The sequence below is a fragment of the Halyomorpha halys genome, unplaced genomic scaffold, assembly GCF_000696795.3.
Source record: "Halyomorpha halys isolate HHAL.00 unplaced genomic scaffold, Hhal_1.1 Scaffold385.1, whole genome shotgun sequence".
Lineage (NCBI taxonomy): Eukaryota > Metazoa > Arthropoda > Insecta > Hemiptera > Pentatomidae > Halyomorpha > Halyomorpha halys.
The window spans coordinates 98,521-122,945 of NW_027112337.1; the positions used below are offsets into that span (position 1 = coordinate 98,521).

Here is a 24,425-nt window from a genome sequence, read left to right on the forward strand (position 1 = left end):
TGCGGTCAGGAAAGAACAACATAAATAAACAAAACCATATTTATTTATTAATAAATAAATTATAGTAAATAAATATGGTTTTGTTTATTTATGTTGTTCTTTGCTGACCGCACCCCCCGACAAACTTCTCCAATCATTAAATATAGGAATGTATTTTAGATGAGACTGAATTAGTGGCACACAATGTAAGATATGTTCCGTCACTAATCAAACTATTCGGGAAGTATAAGGATTACATAGTGTTTGTAGATACTGCAAACAAAACAGCAGTTATTTTGTTTAACAGATTATTGAACTCAAAATCTTCCCTCGCAAACTCATGATATGAAGGCTGATTAGATTCTCAAAAGAAAGGATTCATGGTTTAAAGGCAGCTGCTGATATTTGTGAAAATATTGGTTTACAAGGGTAAGACACAATTGTATTCACATGCTCAATTGACTTCTTGAAGGAGTTAATTCTGTAATCCCCAAGTCATTGAAACTTCTTTTAAAAATATTGATTCTCACAGAGAAATGAGAAATTCTGGTTGGTTATCATATAAAGTGCATCAGTAATACCATCAGTGTGGCCCCTAATTGTCTCTTCTTTTCGTAATTATTGCACAAGTTTTGGTCAAAACATATTGTTGGTTCGTTGACATCTCAGAGATTTCAGCTAGTTACAAGAAAATTAATATGCTCCAATCTTCAGCCATCATGTGTTCTAACAAACTTTATTCCTAATATCTTAATTCACAGAAGAGGGAATGATGAAGAGCACAAAATCATCTTTCAAGGCAATATTCCAATCTGTTAACATTGATGAGACACACAGAAAAACCTAAATTCATGGTTACAGATGGTGGTTATCTCCTTCATAAAGTGGTGTAGCTCAAAATGTCCTTATTAAGTTATTATTTGCCAGGTATACCCAGTATCTTGACTCATAGTATAGTCGGAACATAAAAGCACTGTTTGACGGGTACGTAACAGAAGCTCAACAAAAAGTACAAAGAGCTCTGAACTAAGAAAAGGCATATTCTTCTCCTGTGGTGATATTTGAGGGTAAAGCCATATTTTTTCATTCAAAAAGCTTTTATATAATGATAAAAATAAATTTAAATTTTGTCAGGTGCAGAAAGAAGAACTAAATAAGTGCCAGCAGAACTAGATAAACAAGCAATTCAATTTCCCTGGTTTGACGTAGAGTGTGTAATCGCAGATGTCAAAAATATTATTCTTAAGTAAGAGATGAGCTTCAGAGGAATTTAGGAACAGAAGAAAGGATGACAATTGATTGCATTGCAGGAAGAAAAGAGAATGGAGAAGGAAGCTATTGGAGAATGGAGAAATGGAAGATCACAGGATGCAAATTGAGACCAGGGCTTTTTACAAGATAATAAACGAGAGCAGGAATTTTTTCAAGCCGAGGGCTAGATCGTGTGAAAGGGAAGATGGCTTCCAGACCCAGTGGTCTTGCAAGAAGGGAAACATCTTGGATTGCTCCAATTACCGTGGAATCTCTTTTCTTCAATGTGCCTGTAGAGACAAGTCAGCGAATTGTGTTGGCCAGCAGGTGTTGTATTGGTCTCAACAAACACTTGAGAAGTTCGACTATTTTCTGCCACATGAAATGTCTCCTCTACAATACCCTCATCAGACCTGTTTTTACCTATGGATTGGAGACCTGGACCCTCACAATCACTGAAGAGAAGAAGATTCTCATCTTTTAGCAGAAGATTCTTTGCCAAACATTTGGACCAGTTAATGTCAGTGAGGAATTGGAGAAGAATGAGGAACAGAGAGATCTATGGGATATAAGGGTAATGACACATATCATGCTAGGAAGACTGCATTGGGCTGGACATATTGCTAGAATGCAAGAAGAGGGTATTCCTCGGAAGCTACTGGATGAAAGGTAGTATCAGACATGAGGAAAAGGCAGACCATGACATATGGGAAGGTGCTGTCATCCGGTATGCCCGAGATCTGTTGAACATCCTAATTTTAATTTTAATTCAATTTTGATTGATAGTTCGTTGATGGTCAAAGTGGGCCACAAAGTACTAATAAGCAAAATTCAATTTAACTGATCAGCATTTCAGTCATCTGCCCATTTTCAAGACTTAAATTGATTATCTTTACATGTCACATTGAACTTATTATGTCTTTCTTAATTATTTCCAAAATTATAAAGTTTTTGTATTTTTTTGCTACTAATATTATTAGACTCTGTCATGATAATAATAATAATATCATTGTCAGCAGTCAGGACCTTATTAATTTTCAAATAAAGAGAACTTCGGATGCTGACAAGGACGTTATCATTATGACATGCTTCTATAACATTAGTAGCTGAAAAATATGACAATTTTATAATTTTGGAAATAATTACAAAATGTATATTAAGTTCAATGTGACAAGTAAAGATAATAAATTCAAGTTTTGAAAGTAGGCAAATAACTGAAACATTAACCAGTTAAATTTAACTTGCTTATTAATACATTTGCTGTTCATTCAAAGAAAGCCATTACCTTCTGCATTTTGGATTATCATATAGAAACCAATTTTTATCTCCAATGACCAAGTGATCCAAAAATGCTTATATATTGAAGTAATAAGTTGTATGAAGCAGATTGGTTAGCTTTGTTTGATGGATGACCAAGGTTGGTTTAGAGTATTTGAGAACTCCTCGATTGCCTGATACAGATTTGCTTCTATTTCTGCCCTTAACACATTATTTTCTAAAGTTGTTAGTTTTCCTTATCAGCACAAGTCTGAAATATCACAATTATCAGTTGTGAACTTAAAAAAACCACTTCTTATGTTTATGAACATCTAGCACACTTGGAAAATATATCGCAAATGGGTAGTAGCTGTTTTGTTACCACTCTTGTAAAACATAAAAAGTATACAATGCTAGATTACCTCTTATGGTATTTTTCTGGACATTTCACCCAAAACTACTAAAAAGAATTCAATTATTAAAAGTAAACAAGTTACTTTGAGCTGATAAATGAGACAGATATTGTCATACTCAGAAACGACATTACTTTTCGTTTCCCTCCCTGTACTATAATTTTAAACAGTCTGACTTGTATTTGTGAATAATTCAGATACACATTTAAAAATTTTCATAGTTAGCAATTAAAAAATCCTATTTTAACTTTGATTTTTCGAATTAAACAATCATTTGGATATGAGCCAAATTATAATAATTCAATATTTAGTATCATTTAACAATAATATTATATTCTATATACTTTTGTACCCTTAGGCAGTGGGCATTTAGAAGGAGGAGCTACTCCTGCAGATCATGAGCGTTATCTTTCTGTAATTGTTGCCTGTACACCAGCATCTGTTACTCGTGTTGGTGCGTGGCGCTCTGACTCAAGTCTTTCTGTAAATTCACTATTACTTGCTGCTGACGACATGGCTACACACAATACACCCAGTATAAGGTAGATTTATTTATCAATCATTGTTATTAGTAAGTTTACTACTTCTAAGGTTATACTCAACATGCTATTTATTCAAATTATTGTTTAATTACCATATATATTGATTTCAATTAATATAACTTACCTGTTTGACCATCCATGTAATTAATTCATGCTTTAGTGGAGTCCTGATAATCTGTAATGGGAATTAAGGCATATTTTAAAGAAAAATAACTAAGTTTACAATAAAATCACTGTGATACTAAGTAATATAAATTGCATTTCAGAAAATTCCTAGTTTTACAATGTAAAGAATTAATTGCTGTATTACTGAACTACATTGGTTTGAAAAATCTGTTTAATTCTTTTGGTCAAAGGGAAGAATACTTCTTCTTTGAAGCCAAATTACACCAGTGCCTCAGAAAGATAGTGCCCACTGAAGTGGAGTGTTGGTCTATATAACATAGCATGCATAGGTAGTGTGTAGTTGTGGCTGCATCAAATTAAACTCCATGCTGTGGAAGATGTATATATTAATTTTGTTATTTCATGTTTTTATTTATTTTTTTTTTTTTTTACACCTTAGCTCTTTAATTTAAATAGTTCATATTTAATCTGCAGACTCTAGACAATATGAATAATAAAGATTTATTTATATTAGGGATAATAACGTATAAAACATCATTATAATGTTATGTAAATTATATCATGACGATTTTTGTTTTCTTCACAGAAAGAATAGCACAACTTTTAACTGGAATCTTAATATAGATATCATTGAATTGTTTAAATTTTAGTCTTTAGTGAAATCATCTGGCCATATCAGTATTGTTTAGTCTCAGCTCAATTTAAATATGCAAAATTAATTATTTAAAAGAAGTGTAGATTATGAAAACAACATATATTTTTTGAATTATTGTTTTTATTTAAAAATAAATTTATCTTTATATTTTTATATTAATTTAGTGGTTTCAGTAACTGTTTATTTGTGTAAAATTAATGTTATAATGAAAGAACTATTTTAATTTCAGTGGAACAGTTAAAGGTGGCTTGTCCCGTGGAAGATGGGGTTCTGTTAAAGATAGTGGTCCTCGGCCCTCTGGTGATTCTGATTCTGGTAGTGATTGTGTCCATACCCTTCATACTGCTCCATTGTATATATTATCAGATAAAACTCATTATAAAGTAAGTAAATAAAATTATTTTTATATTTTCTACATAAAATATTAAAATTATAATGTTAGATGATGAGAAGATAGTTTACTGTGGATAATATATAAGAGGAAAAGATGGTTGGGGGTGCGATAAGTGGGGTAAATAAGTTTTTTCAATTTATTTGTGTTATTTTCTGATCACACCCCCAACCATCTTCTCATATAATGTTAGATTTTGGAAATATTTTAGAAATTTTAAATACTAATTGTTTGTATTATAAATAAAATGTTATGCCTTTTCAAGGTGAACCATAAGCTTAACAAAATTATAGAGCTAAATTTGCTTTCCAACACTGAAAATTACTTTATAGACCTTCAGTGTTGATTAACCTAGGTGAAAAATGATGACCACATTGCACTTCTTCAAAGCCGTCTAGATGAACATTGAAATACTTAGACGTATTTCTATCTGTAATGTTTCTTCATCCTATGTGTTCCTGAAAAGTGATTTTTTTTTATTACCAATGGAAATTACTTGTTATTTGTTCAAAATCTGGCTATATGGTATGTGATCACAGTCTTTAAGGAAATATGTTTCAAAACAGCTACTTCTTTATTATTCATGATCGCAATTCTTCACCTTGCTATATTTTCACTCCTAGGTCTAGTAAAAAGCCCTTTCTTTTCTCCTTTTTGTTAATTATGAAATCTTTCATAGTTTATATTATTCTATTGTTTTTGACTGTGAACAATAAGATAAGATTAATTATTTCAAATTAACGAAATTGAAGATACTTACGAGGGTGGTCTGAAAAGTTTCCGACCTAACAAAAATGCAAGACATTTTTTCTGAATTTTTTTTTTTCAACAGTCTCCTTATAACTCTACACACTTCTCCCAACAATGCTCCCATCTCTGTAACCTGTCCAAAGAGTACTCGGCGTTTTTCTCTGCAAAATAATTGTTCACGAAGGTGATTGCCTCTTCATTTGACAAAAATCTCTGTCCTCCTAGCGCAATTTTTTTAATAGGGAGCAAAAAGAAGTTGCTTGAGGCTAGATCTGGTAAGGCGGATGGTCAAACATTATTTATCATGGATTTTCACCATAGCAACCGCTGAGGTGTGAGACGGTGCATTGTCTTGGTGAAACAGGATTTTCTTTTTGTGGTCATTTTTCCGCAAGTTCTGCCTTCAGCTTGTCAAGTAATGATACATAGTATGCTCCTGTAATGGTTTTTCTTTTTTAAAGATAGTTGATTAAAATAACTCCATGACTATCCCAAAACAACAGTCGCCATCACTTTCCCAGCCGAGAAAACAGTTTTTAATTTTTTTGCCGCTTCTCCCTTAGCAGTCCACTGTTAAACTGTATTTTTGTTTTGGGTGTATAATGGTGTATCCAAGTTTCAACTACAGTAATTAATCGGCACCAAAACTCAGATTTATCGTGTCTAAGATGTGCTAACAGAGCATTGGAAATGTTCATTCGAACACATTTTTGGTCTAACATGAGCAAACACGGCACCCAACATGGGGACAGCTTTCTTGTATCTGAATGTTGATTTAATATTATAACCGCAAATTTTGACTTATCCTTAGTTTTATGTTTATCGTTTACAGTTGCCCATGCTCAGCGGAGGGGGTGAGTTAAAGGAAAATTAAAAAAAAAAATATATAATCACAAAATGAAAAAAAAAGGACAAAATTATAAAGAATAAATTACTCCTTAGGCGCCACATTATTTTTTTTGGAAATAACGAAAACCCCGAAGCATTACGCCCACAATATAACTGAAATATACCCTTTTAAATTTTTTTTTTAGGTTAATCACTTCCATCATTTAAAATAAATTATTATTTATTTATTCATGACATTGTACAACGTTTCGGGACCACTGTCCCATATTCATGCACTATAAAAACCTATAACAATAATAAAACCTATATAACACCAATCTTCATCCTTATATATTTTAATTTATTCAATAAAAATCACCTCATGATTTCATATGGGAAATCATGTCAACCATTTGTGCATCTTCAATTGACTCACCAGACTTCCTAGAGAGATAATCCAGATTAAAATATACCCCTATATAAACAATTGTTGAATTATGACCACTGGTGAATGAATACCTTTACATATAGATAACAGAAAACCTAGGAGTGTTACCTACCCACCTGTTGAATTATCGTAATATGCCGTGAACAACAACAAAAAAACATAAGTAAATAAACAAGTTGAAAGCAGAGAAAGAACAGCAGGACTATATGTACAAAAGTTTAATAATAATAAGAACTATATGTACACAGAATGAAAAGGAAAAAAAAAAGAATTCTTATCAATTAATAAAACAATCAAAACTTATAGGTTGACTTAACCTTAACTTAAATACTTAACCTTAATAACTATATTTACATTATTATTCTCTTATCCAGGACATGCTGAAGAAACGTCGCTGCTCTATATCCCCACTTCTAGTGTTAATGACCGTCCATTGAAGTAGAATACCATAATTTTGAAAAACAAAACATATAAGATGACATTTCTCATACGGTTCAAACAGTAAAGACAGAAGGCCTTTAAACTATTACTTCACATTGAACAATCGTAACATGTTCCAAAATCAAACTGTCTCCTTCACAAAACCAAACCCACTCGTCTGAACATACTTGTTCAAAATCAAAACTGTCGCCTCCACCAAAAAACAAAACCCACTCGTCTAAAACATATCGCTCGTGTTTTGTTTTCTCCATGACAACCGTAACACCTCTTGTCTACTCAGATCTAGCCAGTGTTTTTATTTCACCATGACAACCGTAACACCCCTTGTCTACGCAGATATCGCCAGTGTTTTTATTTCACCATGGCAACTGTAACAATATGTAACCAACATGTTCTTTTGATATGTTCCTAACCTCTGCTGTCTCACTTTAATTCAGCAGTTGTCTAGCACCATTTGGTGAACTTTGGCGATGTTTTTGTCGGTATTTGCAGTTTTTGGACGTCCCGAGTGTTCATCGTCTCCCAAGCTCTTGCAACCACATTTAAATTCAGCTGCCCAAAATTTCATCTTCAATAAATGATGGTGCAGAGTCCCCATACACAGAATGCACCTCATCTTTTATTTGCTTAGGCGTATTGCCTTTCAAAATCAAATATTTAATGATAGCTCGATACTCGATTTTGTTGATTTTCACTAAAATACCCACATCAACTCACTCAAACGACTGTTACATAAACACTGCGCGTCCAAAATGGCTGAAACTTTGTTGGGTAACTGTCAATAGATGAACAAAATTCGCTTATTTACGAGTGCTGCCATCTTTACGTTGTGGTCGAAAACTTTTCAGACCACCCTCGTATAAGGAATATTTTCCAAAATTTAGTATTCAAGCACTGACAGACTATTTCGATCAGGATGAAACCTATCTGGTATTACTAACCATTTGATTGTACATTGATGAGTTAGTAGTTGACCCTTGGTTTATATATATGAGAAGATGGTTGGGGGTGCAGTCAGGGAAAAACACCAATAAGTAAGAACTTATTTACTAGTGTTAACATTACAGCCAGAATTTCAGGCCTTCATTAGGGTTAAGCAAAACAAGATAATTATCATGACAAATAAAAGGTATTATGGAATAATTTGATAATAAAAAAGTAACGAACAATATTACCACATAAATAATTTTTAAAGAAAATATGTAGTCTAAGTATTATAAGAAGATAAAGACTATGTGAGAATATGTAATATTAAAATTAAGAAAGAGGAAGGAACAAGAAAATAGTATACTTATGAAAATTTAGTAAGTAAATGTATGTTCAAAATGAAAATTATTTAAAATTAAAGTCATGAAAAAAGTGGGAAAGAAAAAGTATATATAATGAATTAAATAAGTATTTAAGTAAAATAACAGAATTAAAGAAATAAAACATAAGTTATATAAGCCAAAAGGACAAATTAGTTAATATGACAATAATTAGATGTGGTGAACATAACTCAATATAAAATATAAGTTATATAATCCAAAAGGAGTAAAGAAATATAAATAGGAATAAGAAAATCTAGTTAGTAAATATATGTAGATATAAAATATTAAGTTATTTGAGCCAAAATGACTAATTAGTAAATATGACAATAATTAGATGTAGTGAACATAAGTTAATAATGTGGGTAAGGAAGAAAGAATAAGAAAAAGTAGAAAATGGAGTAGGAGTGTTAAGACAAGAAATAAAACGCGAAGAACATACCAACAGGTGCAGTACTGCTGGATGGTCTATCAGACCGATCCACATACATATGTAGCGAGAGGGGCGAGAAGGAGCAAGCGGTGCAGCCGCAACCCGCCAGAGAACAGCACCTCGAGTCTCACCGAAGCTCCCAAATTTACAAATTATTCCATTTTGTAAAAAACATATTGTTATTTTTATATATTAATAATTTCTGTATATTACACTTAACAATATCGATAAAATGATTAATAAACGATACGAAAACAATGCACGAAACTATCTCGAGTAGACATGTACCGACCGCTTCTCGGTCACAGGCACATGGACTAGGCATATAAATAAGGGGCTCTAACTCCCCTCTTCGATCTTTGATCCACAGCCTGACCCAGCCCTAGTCATAGCACTGGTGGCGTACGTACACTCTACTTGAGATAAAGAAGTTCATTGCCAATCGATTCTCACAAGAGTTGTTTTTCTGTATGCATACTCAAGATGATGGCCTATCCCCTCTCCTTCTCTTCAGCAATCTTAGTCCGTCCGCTTCATCTCGGCAACTAGTAAGCTGGCTCCTATCTTGACAGTTCTAGTCCGTCCGCTTCATCTCAGAAACTAGAACTGTTTACTCTACCTCAGACTCTCTTACCTCAACCTCCTCCACCTGCGTCAGTGTCCAGGGCTCATCCTCTGGCATGGCCATTCCTAACTTACTATTGAATACGCCTTGTTGACAGCCTTCTGAAAAGTGGATATCAGGCTGGAGAACCGCCTAAGACTTAGTTAACCTCGACACAAACATAATTCTATTGCTCCTCGTTTGTGTGGACTTCCCAAAATTTACAAACCTGATATCCTCCTCCATCCTATCACTTCCAATATCAATTCTTCCTCCGTCAAACTCAGTAAATTCTTACTTCCCTCTTTACTTCCTTATTTTCCTTTGCAAGTCCTCAGTTGCTTATTCATTAAATTTTATTTTCATATTATTTGTTGTCACCTTTTATATATCTTGTTTTCATCTATCTAAGTAATGTAACTGGTAAACGCATTCTTGACTTTTAACCGTTGGCTGTTTCCTCTTTTATTTCAACAAATGTTTTAACTAAAACTTTTTTTTTGTCTTAACACTCCTACTCCATTACTAACTTATATTCACTACATCTAATCATTATCATATTTATTTATTAGTTCTTTTGGCTCATATAACTTAATATTTCATATCTACTTATAGTTACTAACTATTTTTTCTTATTCCTATTCATATTTCTTTAATCCTATTATTTTACTTACATATTTAATTAATTAAGTTTGACAACAAACCAGCTCCTATATATATCAGACGACTCTAATAATAAAGTTAGTTATTCACGTAGTCTTGTGTCGTTATTCTGCCCAATTCCCTTTTTATTTTAACGTAGCGTTTCAGTCTAATCGTAAGTGGTGCCGAAACCCGGGATCTTTAGATACCGAATTTTTGTCACACGATCAGTATTATTACGCTATTAAACGAACCATCTTAAATCAGTAACCGTGTTACGGAACATAATTTAAGATGGTGGAAGCGGCTGAAGAATTAAAGCAACTTGAATACCAGTTGGCTCAAGCGACAATGGAGCGCCAGAAACTTGAAACTCAACTTTCCAAGGCGACTGAAAACACGCAGATCGAACTGCTAAAGATTAGAACGCAGAACTCCGCGTTCATACACGAAGTTATCAGCCAATTGGAACCATTCACCGGGATAGTAGGCGATCTGGAACATTTCCTCAAAGGCGGTGATCAGATCAAGAGCTTAATCACCACCAGACAGGGAACAGGCACGCTGTTAGAATCAGACGTGAAACTACTCGAGGCCTCTCTGATCGGCCGTATCTCGAGGCGCGCCCTGAATGCAGTACAAGGCGATCTAACACTACCATGGGAAACATTAAAGGTCCGCCTCAAGAAGTTATATGGCGGGGGAAGATGGACTCCGGAGGAGGATGTTTTCTATCTGTTTAAGGAACGGCGAGCCCAGGGTCAGTCGGAGGGCGAGTTCGCTGAAAAACTACTGGCTCTGTACAATCGCCTGACGGAGAAAATGATGGAAACGTGTGGCCAGGCAGAGGGATCCCAGAAGATGGAGTTCTTGAAGGGAGTGCTGAAAGTCCAACTTAACCATTATGTGGACCGCCCAGGATTTCATTGAGTGCGCCCATGAACTCGTAGACGCAAGGGAACGGAGAGAAGCACGCTTTGAGAAATCCGAAGCTGAATGGACGGAAGTGAGGTCGCCCCGAAGACAACAACGAAGCTCCGCCAGACGCACCACCCACAATAGTGGCAGTTTCGAAAAACGGCCAAGTAGAGGACCAGAAGAAAGAAGGCAGCGATCAGATCGGCGCTGCTACGAATGTAACAGGACCGGACATGTAGCCGCGCAATGTAAATACACGAGATGCTACGAGTGTGGTAGACAGGGACATGTAGCACGTGAATGCCCAAGATGTAACCCCCGCCCGAGCAGGAGGGAACCTCCACCTGAACCTATGGAAGTCAACAATCAGGGCTGGAACAGCAGGCGGACCGAAAAACGGAACGGCAGGCACACCACAAGCGACGAATCATCAGGCGAGGAGAGCGTCCGTTCTGAGCGCAGCCGCCCGGCTTCGAGACGTCATGAGGTAAGAGGGGTGAACCCCTGGGTGGGAGGACCATCCGGAGCTGAGGTATTGGGGGGTCGCGGTCAATCACACTGAGGACGCGGTAATGGGTGGGGCAACCGGCGGAGCGAGTTATTAGTTTATAACAGCATCCAGGGAAGACGCGTTACAAGGTTGCCCGTGGCGAGTCTGGAGAAAATTGGGGTGAGATTTGTGATAGACACGGGGAGCACCAACTCATTGATTAGTCGGAAAGGGGCGGAGAAATTGAGCATCTGGGCGGGCCGGAGACAATGTGCATGTACGGTGTCAACAGTCAGTGGCAAATGCCAAACATTAGGAGAGACTAGTTTTAACCTCCGAGAATTGGCAGGATTGGATAAGGAAGTCGTTATCCACGTTATCGAGGAATTAAGGGCAGGGTACGAGCTTATCATTGGGTGTGACATTCTACAACGAGTGGGGGTCAAACTGGACGTTAATGACACCAAATGGCGGTATAAAATCGGTCAACAACAATACCAAGTAACAATGCAAAGGAAGGGCGGGAATTTGAAAATCGGAGCGGTAGAGTGCAACGAGGCGTTGCGTTGATGCATTTGGTCGAGGAAAACGATGACTTGTTCTACCGAGAGGGGGAATTTTTGCCCACCACGGGGAAAACCGAACACCGGATTCATCTAAAATCGGAAACCCCAATTTATGTAAAAGACAGGCGGTATCCCCAGGCCATGAGGATCGTCATCAGGGAACAGTTAGACGAACTCCTTCGACAGGGCATAATAAGACCCAGTAATTCCCCGTTTAATAGCCCATTATGGGTAGTGGAGAAGAAGCAGAGTGAGCGGAGTGGGGTCCCGAAACAATACCGAGTCGTCGTGGACTATGGAAGTTGAATGAGGCGACGAAAGATGAGCGGTACCCACTGACGCGGGTCGAGGACATACTGGACCGACTATCGGGAGCGAGTACTATAGACCTTAAGAGCGGATACCATCAGGTCAAGATGGCAGAGGCAGATATACCGAAGACGCCATTCTCCTGGGAACGGGGGCACTTTGAGTTCGTGCGAATGCCTTTTGGGCTGAAGGGAGCGCCGTTGACTTTCCAACGTCTCATGGATGAACTTCAGAGGGGTCTAGGCGAGGAATTCTGACAGGTATACATGGACGACTTGATCGTTTTCAGTAAAAACGAGCGGGAGCATACCGAACACTTGACGCAGGTTTTTGACGGGTTCGAGAATTCGGTCTCAAACTGTCTCGGGAAAAATCTAAATTTGGGCATAGCGAGATCCGGTTCTTGGGATATGTGGTTTCGCGAAAAGGGGTGCAACCGGATAGGGAACGTGTGAAAGCGATTCAAGACGCACCTTTACCAAGGAATACCCGCGGAGTGAGGAGATTCCTGGGTATGATTAATTATTATCGTAAATTCATCCCAGGGATTGCGGAAATTACGCATCCGCTTAGCGAAATTTTAAAGAAAGGAAAACGATTCTCCTTAGGCCCTGAACAGGTCTCTAGTATCGAGGAATGCCGGAAGATCCTAACAACGCCTCATTTACTGGCCTTCCCCGATTTCCATAGATCATTTAAGGTAACCACCGACACTAGCGAGTTAGCTATTGGGGCCGTTTTGTCGCAGTATTTCGAAGAGGGCGAAAAACCTATCGCCTATGCGGGACGGAAGTTAAATTCGGCTGAACAACGATGCAGCGCGATTGAACGCGGACTTTTGGTAGTGGTGTGGGCTGTAGAGTATTTTCGGCCATACGTTTACGGAAGGAAGTTCGAACTTGTAACAGACCACAAACCTCTCCTTCACCTCAGATCACTAAAAGAATCATCAGCAAGAGTATCGCGATGGAAGGAAAGGCTCGCGGCATATAACTTCCACATCGTGCACAAGAAGGGCGTCGATAATGTAGTGGCCGATTGGTTATCGCGAGACCTAGTGGTGAACGCGATCGAGGAAGAGGAAACACCTGTCGAACCGTTTGCGCTCAGGTATCTACGCGATCTTATGTTAGATGTGATATTCTGTTTTTTTTTTTTTTTTCAAATTAATTAACTGACCATATCATTGGTTTATGCTTACTGTTGCCTTATACATCTATTTTAACATTAAAAAATAAAACCTGTGTTTTTATCAACATTTTTTATTTACTTCATTAAACAATTATATTGAAGTGTTTTAAAATTAGTTTTTTGTTTTTCGCATACTTTAAATATAATATTTTAAATTAAGTTAGGTTAGTTGTTATAAGTTTATTTTGAAAAAAATAAAATAAGTAATTTTTTATTTACGGTTTATTTTTTTAGGGATTCAAAGTTGATGGTATTAAAGCTGAATTTATACCAGTAGAATATGCTGATGTTCGTGCCACAAAAGCAGCTTTCAAGAAATTAATGAAAGCTTGTATTCCAAGCAGTGCTCCAACTGAAACTGAACAATCATTTTATAAGTTGGTATCATTTTAATCTTTGTAGATTATTCTTTAGGTTATGCATTAGATACTCCTTTATGATTTGGGTTGACAGATCTGCACTAAAGTTAAAGAGCCTTGTCCTTGAATTTCTCCATATATTTATTTTAAAAAAAAATAACTTGTTGACAAATCTACATAATATATCTTGATAAAAAATCTGAATGAGATCTTTTGGTCTTGATTTCTGCTCACACTTAGACACTTTGCTTAACCCTTCTATCATTTCCACCCTTCTTATGAGCTAAATGCCGGAGACCAGTTGGTTCAAAGTTATGGAGCCTTCTAGTCATGCTAATTGCCCACCAAAAGTAATTAATTCAAATTTATATGGACAGGTTCCATGAAATTAACTATGGAGAGGAAATTGTTTTGCATTAGCCATATAGAACATTATGAAAAAAAAAATAAGGAAGTTAGAAAAGCGAAATTGTGAAGAGTGCAGGATGTAAATAAAATAATAGTGAGTGAATTTTAAGTCCTTTAGTGATGGATGTAGGAGAGTTGATTATTGAGTTCATTGAGGAGTTCATTATGGTTACTTTACCAAGTCTATAGGATATTAGATTAGTAATGAAAGAGATAAATTTACTCAGAAGCTTTTCTGTGTTTGAATCATTTTAACTAAAACATTAGTTATTGTTTATTACTCCAGTACTACAAAATCTGGACAATTTTGGCAAGAAACCTTAGATGATCGCTCACAAAGAAAATTCATGAGAATTTTTTTGTATAGTTAAATTCTTATTTAAAAAAAGAGAGATAAAAGTATGATTTATTAAAAATATAAATAAATAGTAGATTTTTCAATACAAAAATAAAATATCAAAGGAAAAAGAGATGCCTACAGTAGACATAGGATATATCAGAGCGTGGATGAACTGAAATTTCTGATCTGAGAACTTGCGAGAATAGATGGTATATTTCTGGAGTCGATCAAGTATGGAGGAGAAGAACTTATTAAAAAGAAAAGTCATTAGGAAAAATTCTTTTAGAATCAGCTTACCTCCTCAATCAGTGCTGCTTTTTTTTTTTAATTGTATGGATGACACCCAATTCCTGTTTCTAATTTCTGTTTCATTCCTGTTCCCAATACTGTTTTATTCTTTAGAAAGTTTGGTAAATGTTCTCTTTAGTATTCAATAGGGTTTCAAATTTTTCCAATGATTTATATTGGCTATAAAATATGTTAATATCATTTTTTTTTTAAATTTAGGTTAGTAGAAAGTTCAGAATGGTTGCAACACTTGAAAAACTTGTTGCAACTTTCTGGAGCAGTTGTGGATCTACTGGATGTTCAAGGTTCATCTGTTATGTTATGCTTAGAAGATGGATGGGATATTACTTGTCAAGTAAGTAAATATTTTAATTGTTTTCTTTGAAATCAATTGTCACTATGTGGTTGCATGTATTTAATTATCATTATGTATATCTAACACATTCAAAAGAAGCTCCAGTTGAGAGATATGAGTATTAATGCTAAGCAAAGCAAAGATATGCATGCTGAAAAGGATAATGAGGAGGTTGTTTTAAGTAATGGTACATCTCTTTAATTCATGGATGCCTATGAGTATTTTGGAACAATAATTAGCTAAGATGTGAAAGTAGATCACTAGATACTTAGTGAAGTAGAGTGAAGTGAAGTGATTGTATCAGAGATGAGATTCCTGAGGGACCGAATTCAAAAGTATCTTGTAGCACATTGAAGTCATGCCAGTAGGAGAGGTTGTGGAGCAGTACCAACTGAAATGGTTTGGCCATGTGAGTAAAATAGGTGATGAAAGGAAGATTAAATGATTGATCGAGGCCAAAGCAGAAAGAAGAGGCAAATGTATATGAATTTTGTCGCCAGGCCGGGTAGAGTAAGAGGCTGCTCTTTGACAGAAATGAGAGATATGGCATATTATTGAGACAATCAGAGGAAATGGACCTAGGCTAAACATCCTCGCCTTATGGCAGCTTGGAGGTAGAGAAAGAAGAAGGATCCAATGGTTAAAATTTGACCAGAAAAACAATGTTATTTCATTATTGTATTTCATTTGTGCGATTAAAATGATAGATAAAATTGTTCAGATGGCTTTCTAAAAGGATCTCAAAATTGTAAAAAAATATATATATGAATTAATAGATAGCTTGCTGAGACCAAAATTGCAGATTTTCTTCAAGGTTTATGTTTATATAATAAATAATTGAGAATTAGTTTAGTTTACTTAAAAAAAAAATTATAATGCAACATTGAAAATGGAACTCAAAATTATAGTTGTAAGTTCATTTTTAAAGAACAAAATAATATGAAATTATATAAATGATTAATTATTATTATTATTAAATATGTTGCAAATGATATAGAGAGAAAGAAATACTTTATTCATTCATGCTGCCCAAATACATCGGGTTGCTACATTACACAGCATACTGATCAATCCGTGACTGGACATATATAAATTACATATTTTTATATGATATAATATAATAGAAAGATAACATTTTTTTTTTCACAGTTTTCTTTTACTTTTCTTTTACAATGAATACCAGTCTACAAACTAACGACAAGTTTTTCAATTTATTCCTTTTTTTTTCTTTCCCTTCTATTTCACAACCCCTATTTCATTTGATCAACAAATTCCGCTATATAACAAATATTAAAATAATAAAGTAATAGATAAAACAACAAATAAGATATGCGATGCATGCATGCCATCCCTCCTCTGGATAAACTCCCCCACTCATTAATTTCCATGCATGTGCTGGTGTATGATTCCCAGGGAGTCAAGTATTATACTCTCTGTCAACCTAGCCACGTCCTGGACATCGACCCCCAGCTCCTCCATGAAGCTCCTTGTTGTGCTGGGAATCGTTCCACGGGCCCTGAACCAGAGGCTTCTCACGTTGAAGTCTCGTTCTCCGAAGCCCTCACGGAACTTCTCCTTGAGGAAAGGGATACATTTATCGTAGATTTCCTTCTTTTCCCTATCTACCTTATTTGCCTGGTCAAGGTCATTATTTTCATATCTCACGGTGGGACCCAGAATAATTGCCGACTTCCCCTGCTTAGGAAAAGCAACAATATCCTCATATCTTGTGGATCCATCCGTATCCATGCAGTATACCTCGTCAAAGTAGGCAAATTCTCTTTCTTTTAGGAGCTTCATTAACTCGTATTTCACTTTATGATGTCGGCGTGTTATGAGGAGGGAGTTGTTAGGGCATTTCCCCAGCACATGTGCTGTTGTTTCCGGCTCTCTGTTGCATTTCCGACAGAGGGACCCTACTTCTCTATCCTGTCCGCTGACACCTGGGACTCCACGTAGAGGTGCATAATTTATATTCAATTTCAGGGCATTGGACCATTCAGAGCCCGTAAGTATTTGTTTATCGTATATAAACTTATTTGCTCTTGGGGTCTCTTTGAAATGGCGTACTCCAATGTCCTGCCATCTGCAGTTAGCCCATTCCTCGAATGCATTTTCACGTAGCGACTGTCGTAGAGCTTTCACACTCCGATACCCCTGATCAACACCCAATCTATCGGCACATTCAGCGATCTCAGCTGAACAATCGAAAGTGGACTGGAACAGAACATCGAGTACATTTGACAGCCGCTGAGCAATGGACCAGTGTTGTAGGGGAGCCTCCCATTGGCAGTGGATCAAGCCTAGACCTCGGTACCTCCTCGGAGCATACAACATCGCCGTGGAGGTGTTCGCAGGGAGCCCTATAATGGCTTTAACACCTCTGCAAATCATTGTGTCAATGCCATCTAGGATTTTAGGACGTAGCATTGTGAGGGGAGCAGTTTGGAGAGGGTATGTAAGACCCGGGAACACGTACTGGTTGACAATGTTGACCTTCTGCTCGGGCTTAAGCAAGTACGAGGTGACGAGTTTATCCAAATTCATATTTTACTTTGTCACTGAATCCTCGTTGAACTGTAGCTCTCCTGAGAATGTGCATCCTAAATATTCTATGATGTCTGATTTATTAAAATAAATAATATTGCAGCAATAAAAAAAAAAATAATAAATTAAGACCAAAAGACATGCATACATGCACTTACATTGCAATATCTCTATCCCTATCACTCCCTACAACTTAATTTAAAATAATAAAAAGATTTTATAAATAAATAAATAGGTTAAAACAAGTTAAAATAAATAAGCTAAAAATAATATGACGTCAAATCGTTAAAATAATTATAAGTGATATACACTTATGTCGAACATCATGAAAAAAGAGATTGGATGACAGAGAGTAGATAGCCTGACCTTGATTTCCAGCTGTCAGGAGTGGGGAGCTGAGCCGCTGATAACAGCAAACAGGTCCTGATGAAATGACGCTTCCTTCACATTTGAGAATCTCTGTAAGGGCTGGTCCAATCTTCTTGGAATTTTAGAGATGTTCAGTCTCCCTTTTAATCAGGAAGCATGCCAATTTTCGCTATGAACCTGCGCAGTAAACCACTCACGATACAGCACTAACATAGAGCCGATATGATACTGTCACCGGCCAGAGCCCGTCTCAATAATAAAGGCTTAACGAACCCGAAGTTTCAATCCCGATACCACCAAACGCTCTCTGCATACATCCTTCCAGTGATGCCCCTCCAAACCCAATTCTACTAAATCTGTTTTAACACAATCCTCCCATCTACGTTTCGGTCTGCCCACTCGGACGTTTACCCGTTGGTTCAGTGTTTATTACCATTTTAGGGTTCCGCTCGTTACTAAGCCCTACAACCTTACATGCCCATCTTATACACCGCAATGCTATAACTTGAATTATATTTACCGGGTTTAGGTCCCTTAATTCAGCGTTGTGTAATCTTCTAAATTCTCCCGTTAATTCATCCTTTTTCGGTCCGAATATTTTGCGTAATACTTTATTTTCAAAAACCCTAAGACGCTGTTCATCCGTTAGTGTAAGAGGCCATGCTTCACGTCCATAAAGAACAGTGGGAAGTTTAATGGTTTTGTAAATTCTAATTTTTAAGTTTTTCGATAGAAGGCGCGAGCTAAGCAGTTTCGAAATTGAAAAATAACAAGTATTTCCTGCCTTCAACCTAGCTTTCATTTCCTCATCAATTTCGTTTTTTCTAGTAACCGTAGAACCTAAATACTTAAACTTATCTACCTGTTCAGACGTATTTCCTCCTATATCTATATCACCAAAGTTGCTCGCGTTTCTACTCTTAACCATATATTTTGTTTTATCCATATTTATTTCAAGACCTAGTTCCCTGCTGGAGTTTATTAGAGTGGTTGAAATATAATGATATACATTCAATAATTAACCTCTTACAATATGTACACTTCAAATTAAATTTCTTACTTCATTGGCAACAGAGAACCGGTTTCTGAAAACATGTAACTGAATAAGTCGATCATCACCACCTATTGCAGAGGATTGCCTACCTAACATGGTTCTGTGTGTGTGTTGTCTGTCTCTGTTATATTTTACTGTCATGTAGATCAATGATACAATCAAAAAATCATCATTACCTCCCATAAATTTTACTAAATTTTTTGTCTATTTAGTTGTGAACAATTAACACCACTTTCTAAAAAAAACAAAATAGGTCAGCTGAAGAAATAGATTAACTGAAAGAAAATGAATAACCCATTGAAACAAAATTATCTGAACTAATAGAATTAGTATTATCAGGAACTAAAATAAAAAGGTATTAACTCATGTTTATAATTGGAAACAGGTTATCATTCCTAACTAATCTATAAATAAATATAAATTTATCTATATTGGACTGTGGAATACATTTTTTTTTTCAAATTTATTTATTGATATTTACAACTGTACATAAAATACGACAAGTAAATTTGAAGTCCGATCAGAATGGTATGATACAAGCATGTAGAGAAACTCCCCATTGATAACGCTCTAAAAACATTTTTACAATATAAGGTCTTGAGGCCATCTTATTTTCTGATGCCTCAGAGGATTGTCAAGAATGAAAGAGGAAGCAGGGTTAGAAACTAATGGGTTTGAGTGATTAGAGAGTTTATAATGGAAGAATTGATATCTAGTTCGGGCTAGAACATCAAGGTCTTTTTGGATTATTTTATTTGTGACCGAGTAAGGAGCATTAAGGATTTTATGAGGGATTTTGGATTGTAAGGATTGGATACGAGAGGAATTTGAAGGTTTAGTGGAGCCCCAAAGCTCAACTCTGTATGTCCAGATAGGCCTTATTGTCATGTAGATCAGTCTTTTGTAATGGATTGGAGGTTGTCCAGCTATAGTCCAAGGTAGTGGATCTGTTCTACAGGGGTAAGAGTAACATTATTAAAGTATACTGTAGGGCAGTCGACAGGTTTACGACGAAGAGTAAAGATGATTTGATGGGATTTATTTTTATCCCCTAATTTCGGCACCATTCTTTGAGGATTGTGATGTGGGACTGGAGTGTTAGGGATGCAATCAATGGGTTATTATTAACTGCGAGCGCACTGTGTCATCGGCATACGTGGTGAGGATAGTGTTAGGATTGGTCGGGATATCAGCGGTATAGACTGTATAGAGGATGGGACCAAGGATACTACCTTGAGGAACACCAGCAGACTGAGAATAGAGGGGAGCCATTGTGGTTTACTGGGAATAATTTATCATTGAGAAAGTATGTGGAAGGTAGGAATTTACTGAGTTTGTGAAGTAGTCCTGGGTGCCAAACTCAATCAAAAGCCTGTTCTACATCAAGAAAGACACCCGAGCAGTACATTCCATGCTCCAATGAAGATGAGACATCAACCACACGATGGCATTGCTGGATAATGGAGTAGGATGTTCGAAATCCAAGGTGATCTGGGATTATGTGGTTGGAATAAAGGATGGGGTACAGGCGTTTCAAGATGAGTTTCTCAAGGATTTTCCCCATGATAGGTAACAGAGAGGTAGGACGGTAAGAGGATGGGTATTCTGGCGGCTTTTGAGGCTTTTTTGATTATGGATAATTTCCATAGGTTAGGAAAATATGTGGATCTGAGTACAGCATTGTAGATGTAGGTGAGGAATACAAAAGATTTTCGAGGAAGATGTTTTAGAATATGGGATGTTATTAGGTCATAACCGGGAGCTTTACGGGAAGGTAACTTCTGAATGGTGTTGGATATCTCTGAAGGATGAAATGCTTTAGGAGGAAGGGTCATTTGAAGTGGAGTATTCAATTCTTCTTCAATTTATTCGATATGGGTTGGATTAAGGATGTCAAGGTGTGGCTCAAATGTTTTAGAAAGGTGCTGACCGAATACCTGAGTTTTAATGAAGTATTTGAACTCAAACAAACACTACCGTACTATTTTTACTGTCTCACTACAAATTTTAATTTTGCGAACTGCCTGGTCCCATAACCTGTTGAAAACGGGGGTGATGGACAGAAATAAAATGCTTTTACTGTTTTATTAGTTACGGTTAAATAACATAAAACGTTCTTACTGTAGTGAGAACAAAGAACACAACACACACATACAAAATGGCTTGATGGAGACCTACCGACTGCCGACTTGAGATTCCTGACTGTTACAAACGGTACAATCAATATATTCAGTTTGCCACAGAGCAACATGTATACAATAAAAAATGAATTTTTACACCTCACTTTAACAGAAGGATCATTAAGATGCACAGATGATTATAGACCAAAGGAGAAAAATGAAATTGTGTAAGGAAAGGCTAAGAAACATCAAGACATACACACATGCAGTACACGAGTGGGATGTTTGGAATCCAAACTGGTGATCAGGGATTACATGATTGGAATCTAGGATGGGGTATAGGCATTGCAAAATGAGTTTTCCGAAGATTTTGTCCATGATCAGTAATAGTGAGATAGGGCATGTTTAATGATTCAGTTGAATGATTAAGTCTAGTTTATTTTCTAAGTCACATTTAAATTTGTCCCAGTCAACTCTTCCTGTAATCAATAAAGGTACGGAGGAGTTAAGTACGAAGCTTGAATGTAAAAAAAAGCAGAACTGGACTATGATCCGATGAAAGGTCATCCAGGGATTTAACAATGGCTTGAGAGGAGAAAATCTTGAAGTTGATAAATATGTCTATGATATCAGGGTGCTTTTTGGGGGATGTAGGCCAGTAAGTAGGATTTGTGGGTGAGAGAATAGAATAGGTATTGGAGGTGGAAACACGGGATAGGATGTTACTATGGAAGTTAGATGTTCGGCAACCCCATTGTTGTTGTTGTTTAGCATTATAATCTCCTCCAGCAATGAAGCACGGTCCCAGGGGGTTTGGAATAAGGACATTTAGAGATAAAAATTAAATTGATACAATAATTTTGTCCTGGAGTTTATTTGTTCATGTTTAATGAATTTTGGATTTAGTAATGTTATGAAAACCTGATAAAAAGGTTTTGAAGAGGAAAAATATAATCATTTGATCTAGAAAAAGTTTGAGAAGTTAAAATCGCAATATTCTGTTCTATGGTACTAGTGATTATATAATTAATACTAGTTTAATATCCGGCATTCCCCAAGGAAATTTAAACTCTTTAAATGTGTAATATTTGTCCTACAAATTAAATGTAGCAAAACACATATGCTATGTTCAGAAGATGACAATTATAGATAATTATTGCTAATTACTGGGGTGTGTTTCAATCACAGTCTATTCTTGGTGTAATTGATATTGTGAAGCACTTCAAAAAGTTTTAGTTTGATATTAATTAGTTAAATTTTAACAAGTCAGCTCTCAAATTAATGACTACGATATATTGTAATATAATGTTCTTTCACAATCATTGGTTTTCTTGAACTTAACATTGTTTCTGAGAAACTTATGGAGTGGTTCCAGTTTGTGAACAGTATTTTCCATATATTTGTTGCAGAGCTTCCTTAAATCTTAGTATATTTGTAAATTGATCTTCCTCAATATTTGTTGACTATTTACTTATTCTTTTGTTTGTTATTGAGTTGTTTTTTTATGGTTTCACCTTATTTTTCTCAATCACATGGCCCAGATATTTTACCAAATTTTCTTTTGGTTGACTTATACTTCCTATTTAATTGTATTCATTAAAAGATCAATATGTTTGTTATTCAACAATATTAAAAAAAAAAAAAAAGTTTACACAAACTCATTGTTTGTTTACTTTCTTGACTGCGCCCACTACCAACTTCTTGGATTATTATTATGACTTCTCATTACTTATATGTTAGTTTTTTATTAAGGTTTTTTTTTGTTTTTTTGTTCTAATATTATTTGAAACTATGTGTACAAATTATGGTTTTAATACTTGCATTTTCATATTAATATAAATATTTTCAGATATCATCATTGGCTCAACTTTGTTTAGATCCTTATTATAGAACAATGGTTGGGTTTAGAGTCCTTATTGAGAAAGAATGGCTTGCATTCGGCCATAGATTCAGTCTACGTAATGGAATTTCACCAAATTCTCAAACGTCTACTTTTACTCCTATATTCCTTCAGTTTCTAGATCTGGTGCATCAGGTAATGTTTTGGTTAGTTCTTGTGTATGTTTATAAAATTTTAAACTGTTTGAAAAAGTTTGCTTGCCATTGAATGAAAAATAATTTTGTGTCTGATGATTATTTTGTTTTGTTTTCAGGTTCAACAACAATTTCCTCTGGCATTTGAATTTAATGATTATTACCTCCGTGTACTTGCTTATCAATCAGTTTCATGTAGATTTCGTACTTTTTTGTTGGATTGTGAATTAGATAGAGTAGAATGTGGCATTACTGCTGTTGAAGATAAAAGAGGTTCTTTAACATCTCATCATAAAAATGTGGACACAGGCTCAGATGATGAATGTATATATCCAGGTATTATCTTTTGGCATTTTTCCCTTAAAGCATTTGAGTTTGTTGAAAAAAAGTAAAAGTTTCATTAATGGTATCCTTTTGATCCGAATAATGTTATTTTACTAAAATTAATGACAAGAATTTTTCTCTGTATTCTTGGAGGAAGTGCTAAGTAGTTTGGTAAACATATATTAGGGGTATTCATGATCTTTAGTTTAACATGTTAAAGCGTGTTAAATGGAGAAATATTTCCTTCTTTCACTAAGGGTATTCATGATATTGTGTTAAATGTAAAATGTTTTGCCATGTTAAATGTTATAAGTATAACATTCTGAGCAGCCCTATTCAAAGTCATGTTAAATGATAAATACATAAAAGCTCCTAGCGGATTTTCTGAGCAACTTGTTTAGTAATCTTTCCTTCCAAAACTTCATTGTTTACTTTTAAGTTTTGATTACAGTAATTTTTTACAACATGTCTAAAAATAAGTGAAAAGTACAAGTTTAAAAGTTTGGCTACTAGTTAAAAAGTCCAAAACACAAGACAAAAGAAAAAACAAAACAAAATACAAACTACGAGTAAGTAACCTGACACGATTTCTCCATTTAACATAAGTTTTTCCATTTAACATGTTAGACTAAAGATCATGAATACCCCTATTATTGGGAAAAAATGAATTGGCTCTAGGAATAGAA

The 24,425-nt window shown here is 35.7% G+C and overlaps 1 protein-coding gene across 1 annotated transcript in view; it reads left to right on the forward strand.

Moving 5' to 3' along the window:
* Sbf (SET domain binding factor) overlaps positions 1–24,425 on the forward strand; it is a gene marked incomplete in the record, with an annotated part of 132,070 nt that overhangs the window by 81,687 nt on the left and 25,958 nt on the right. Inside the window, 6 exon segments of the mRNA XM_067050252.1 lie at positions 3,259–3,442; positions 4,453–4,606; positions 13,776–13,918; positions 15,156–15,291; positions 23,231–23,416; positions 23,535–23,751. Coding sequence (XP_066906353.1) covers positions 3,259–3,442; positions 4,453–4,606; positions 13,776–13,918; positions 15,156–15,291; positions 23,231–23,416; positions 23,535–23,751 — 1,020 coding nt within the window.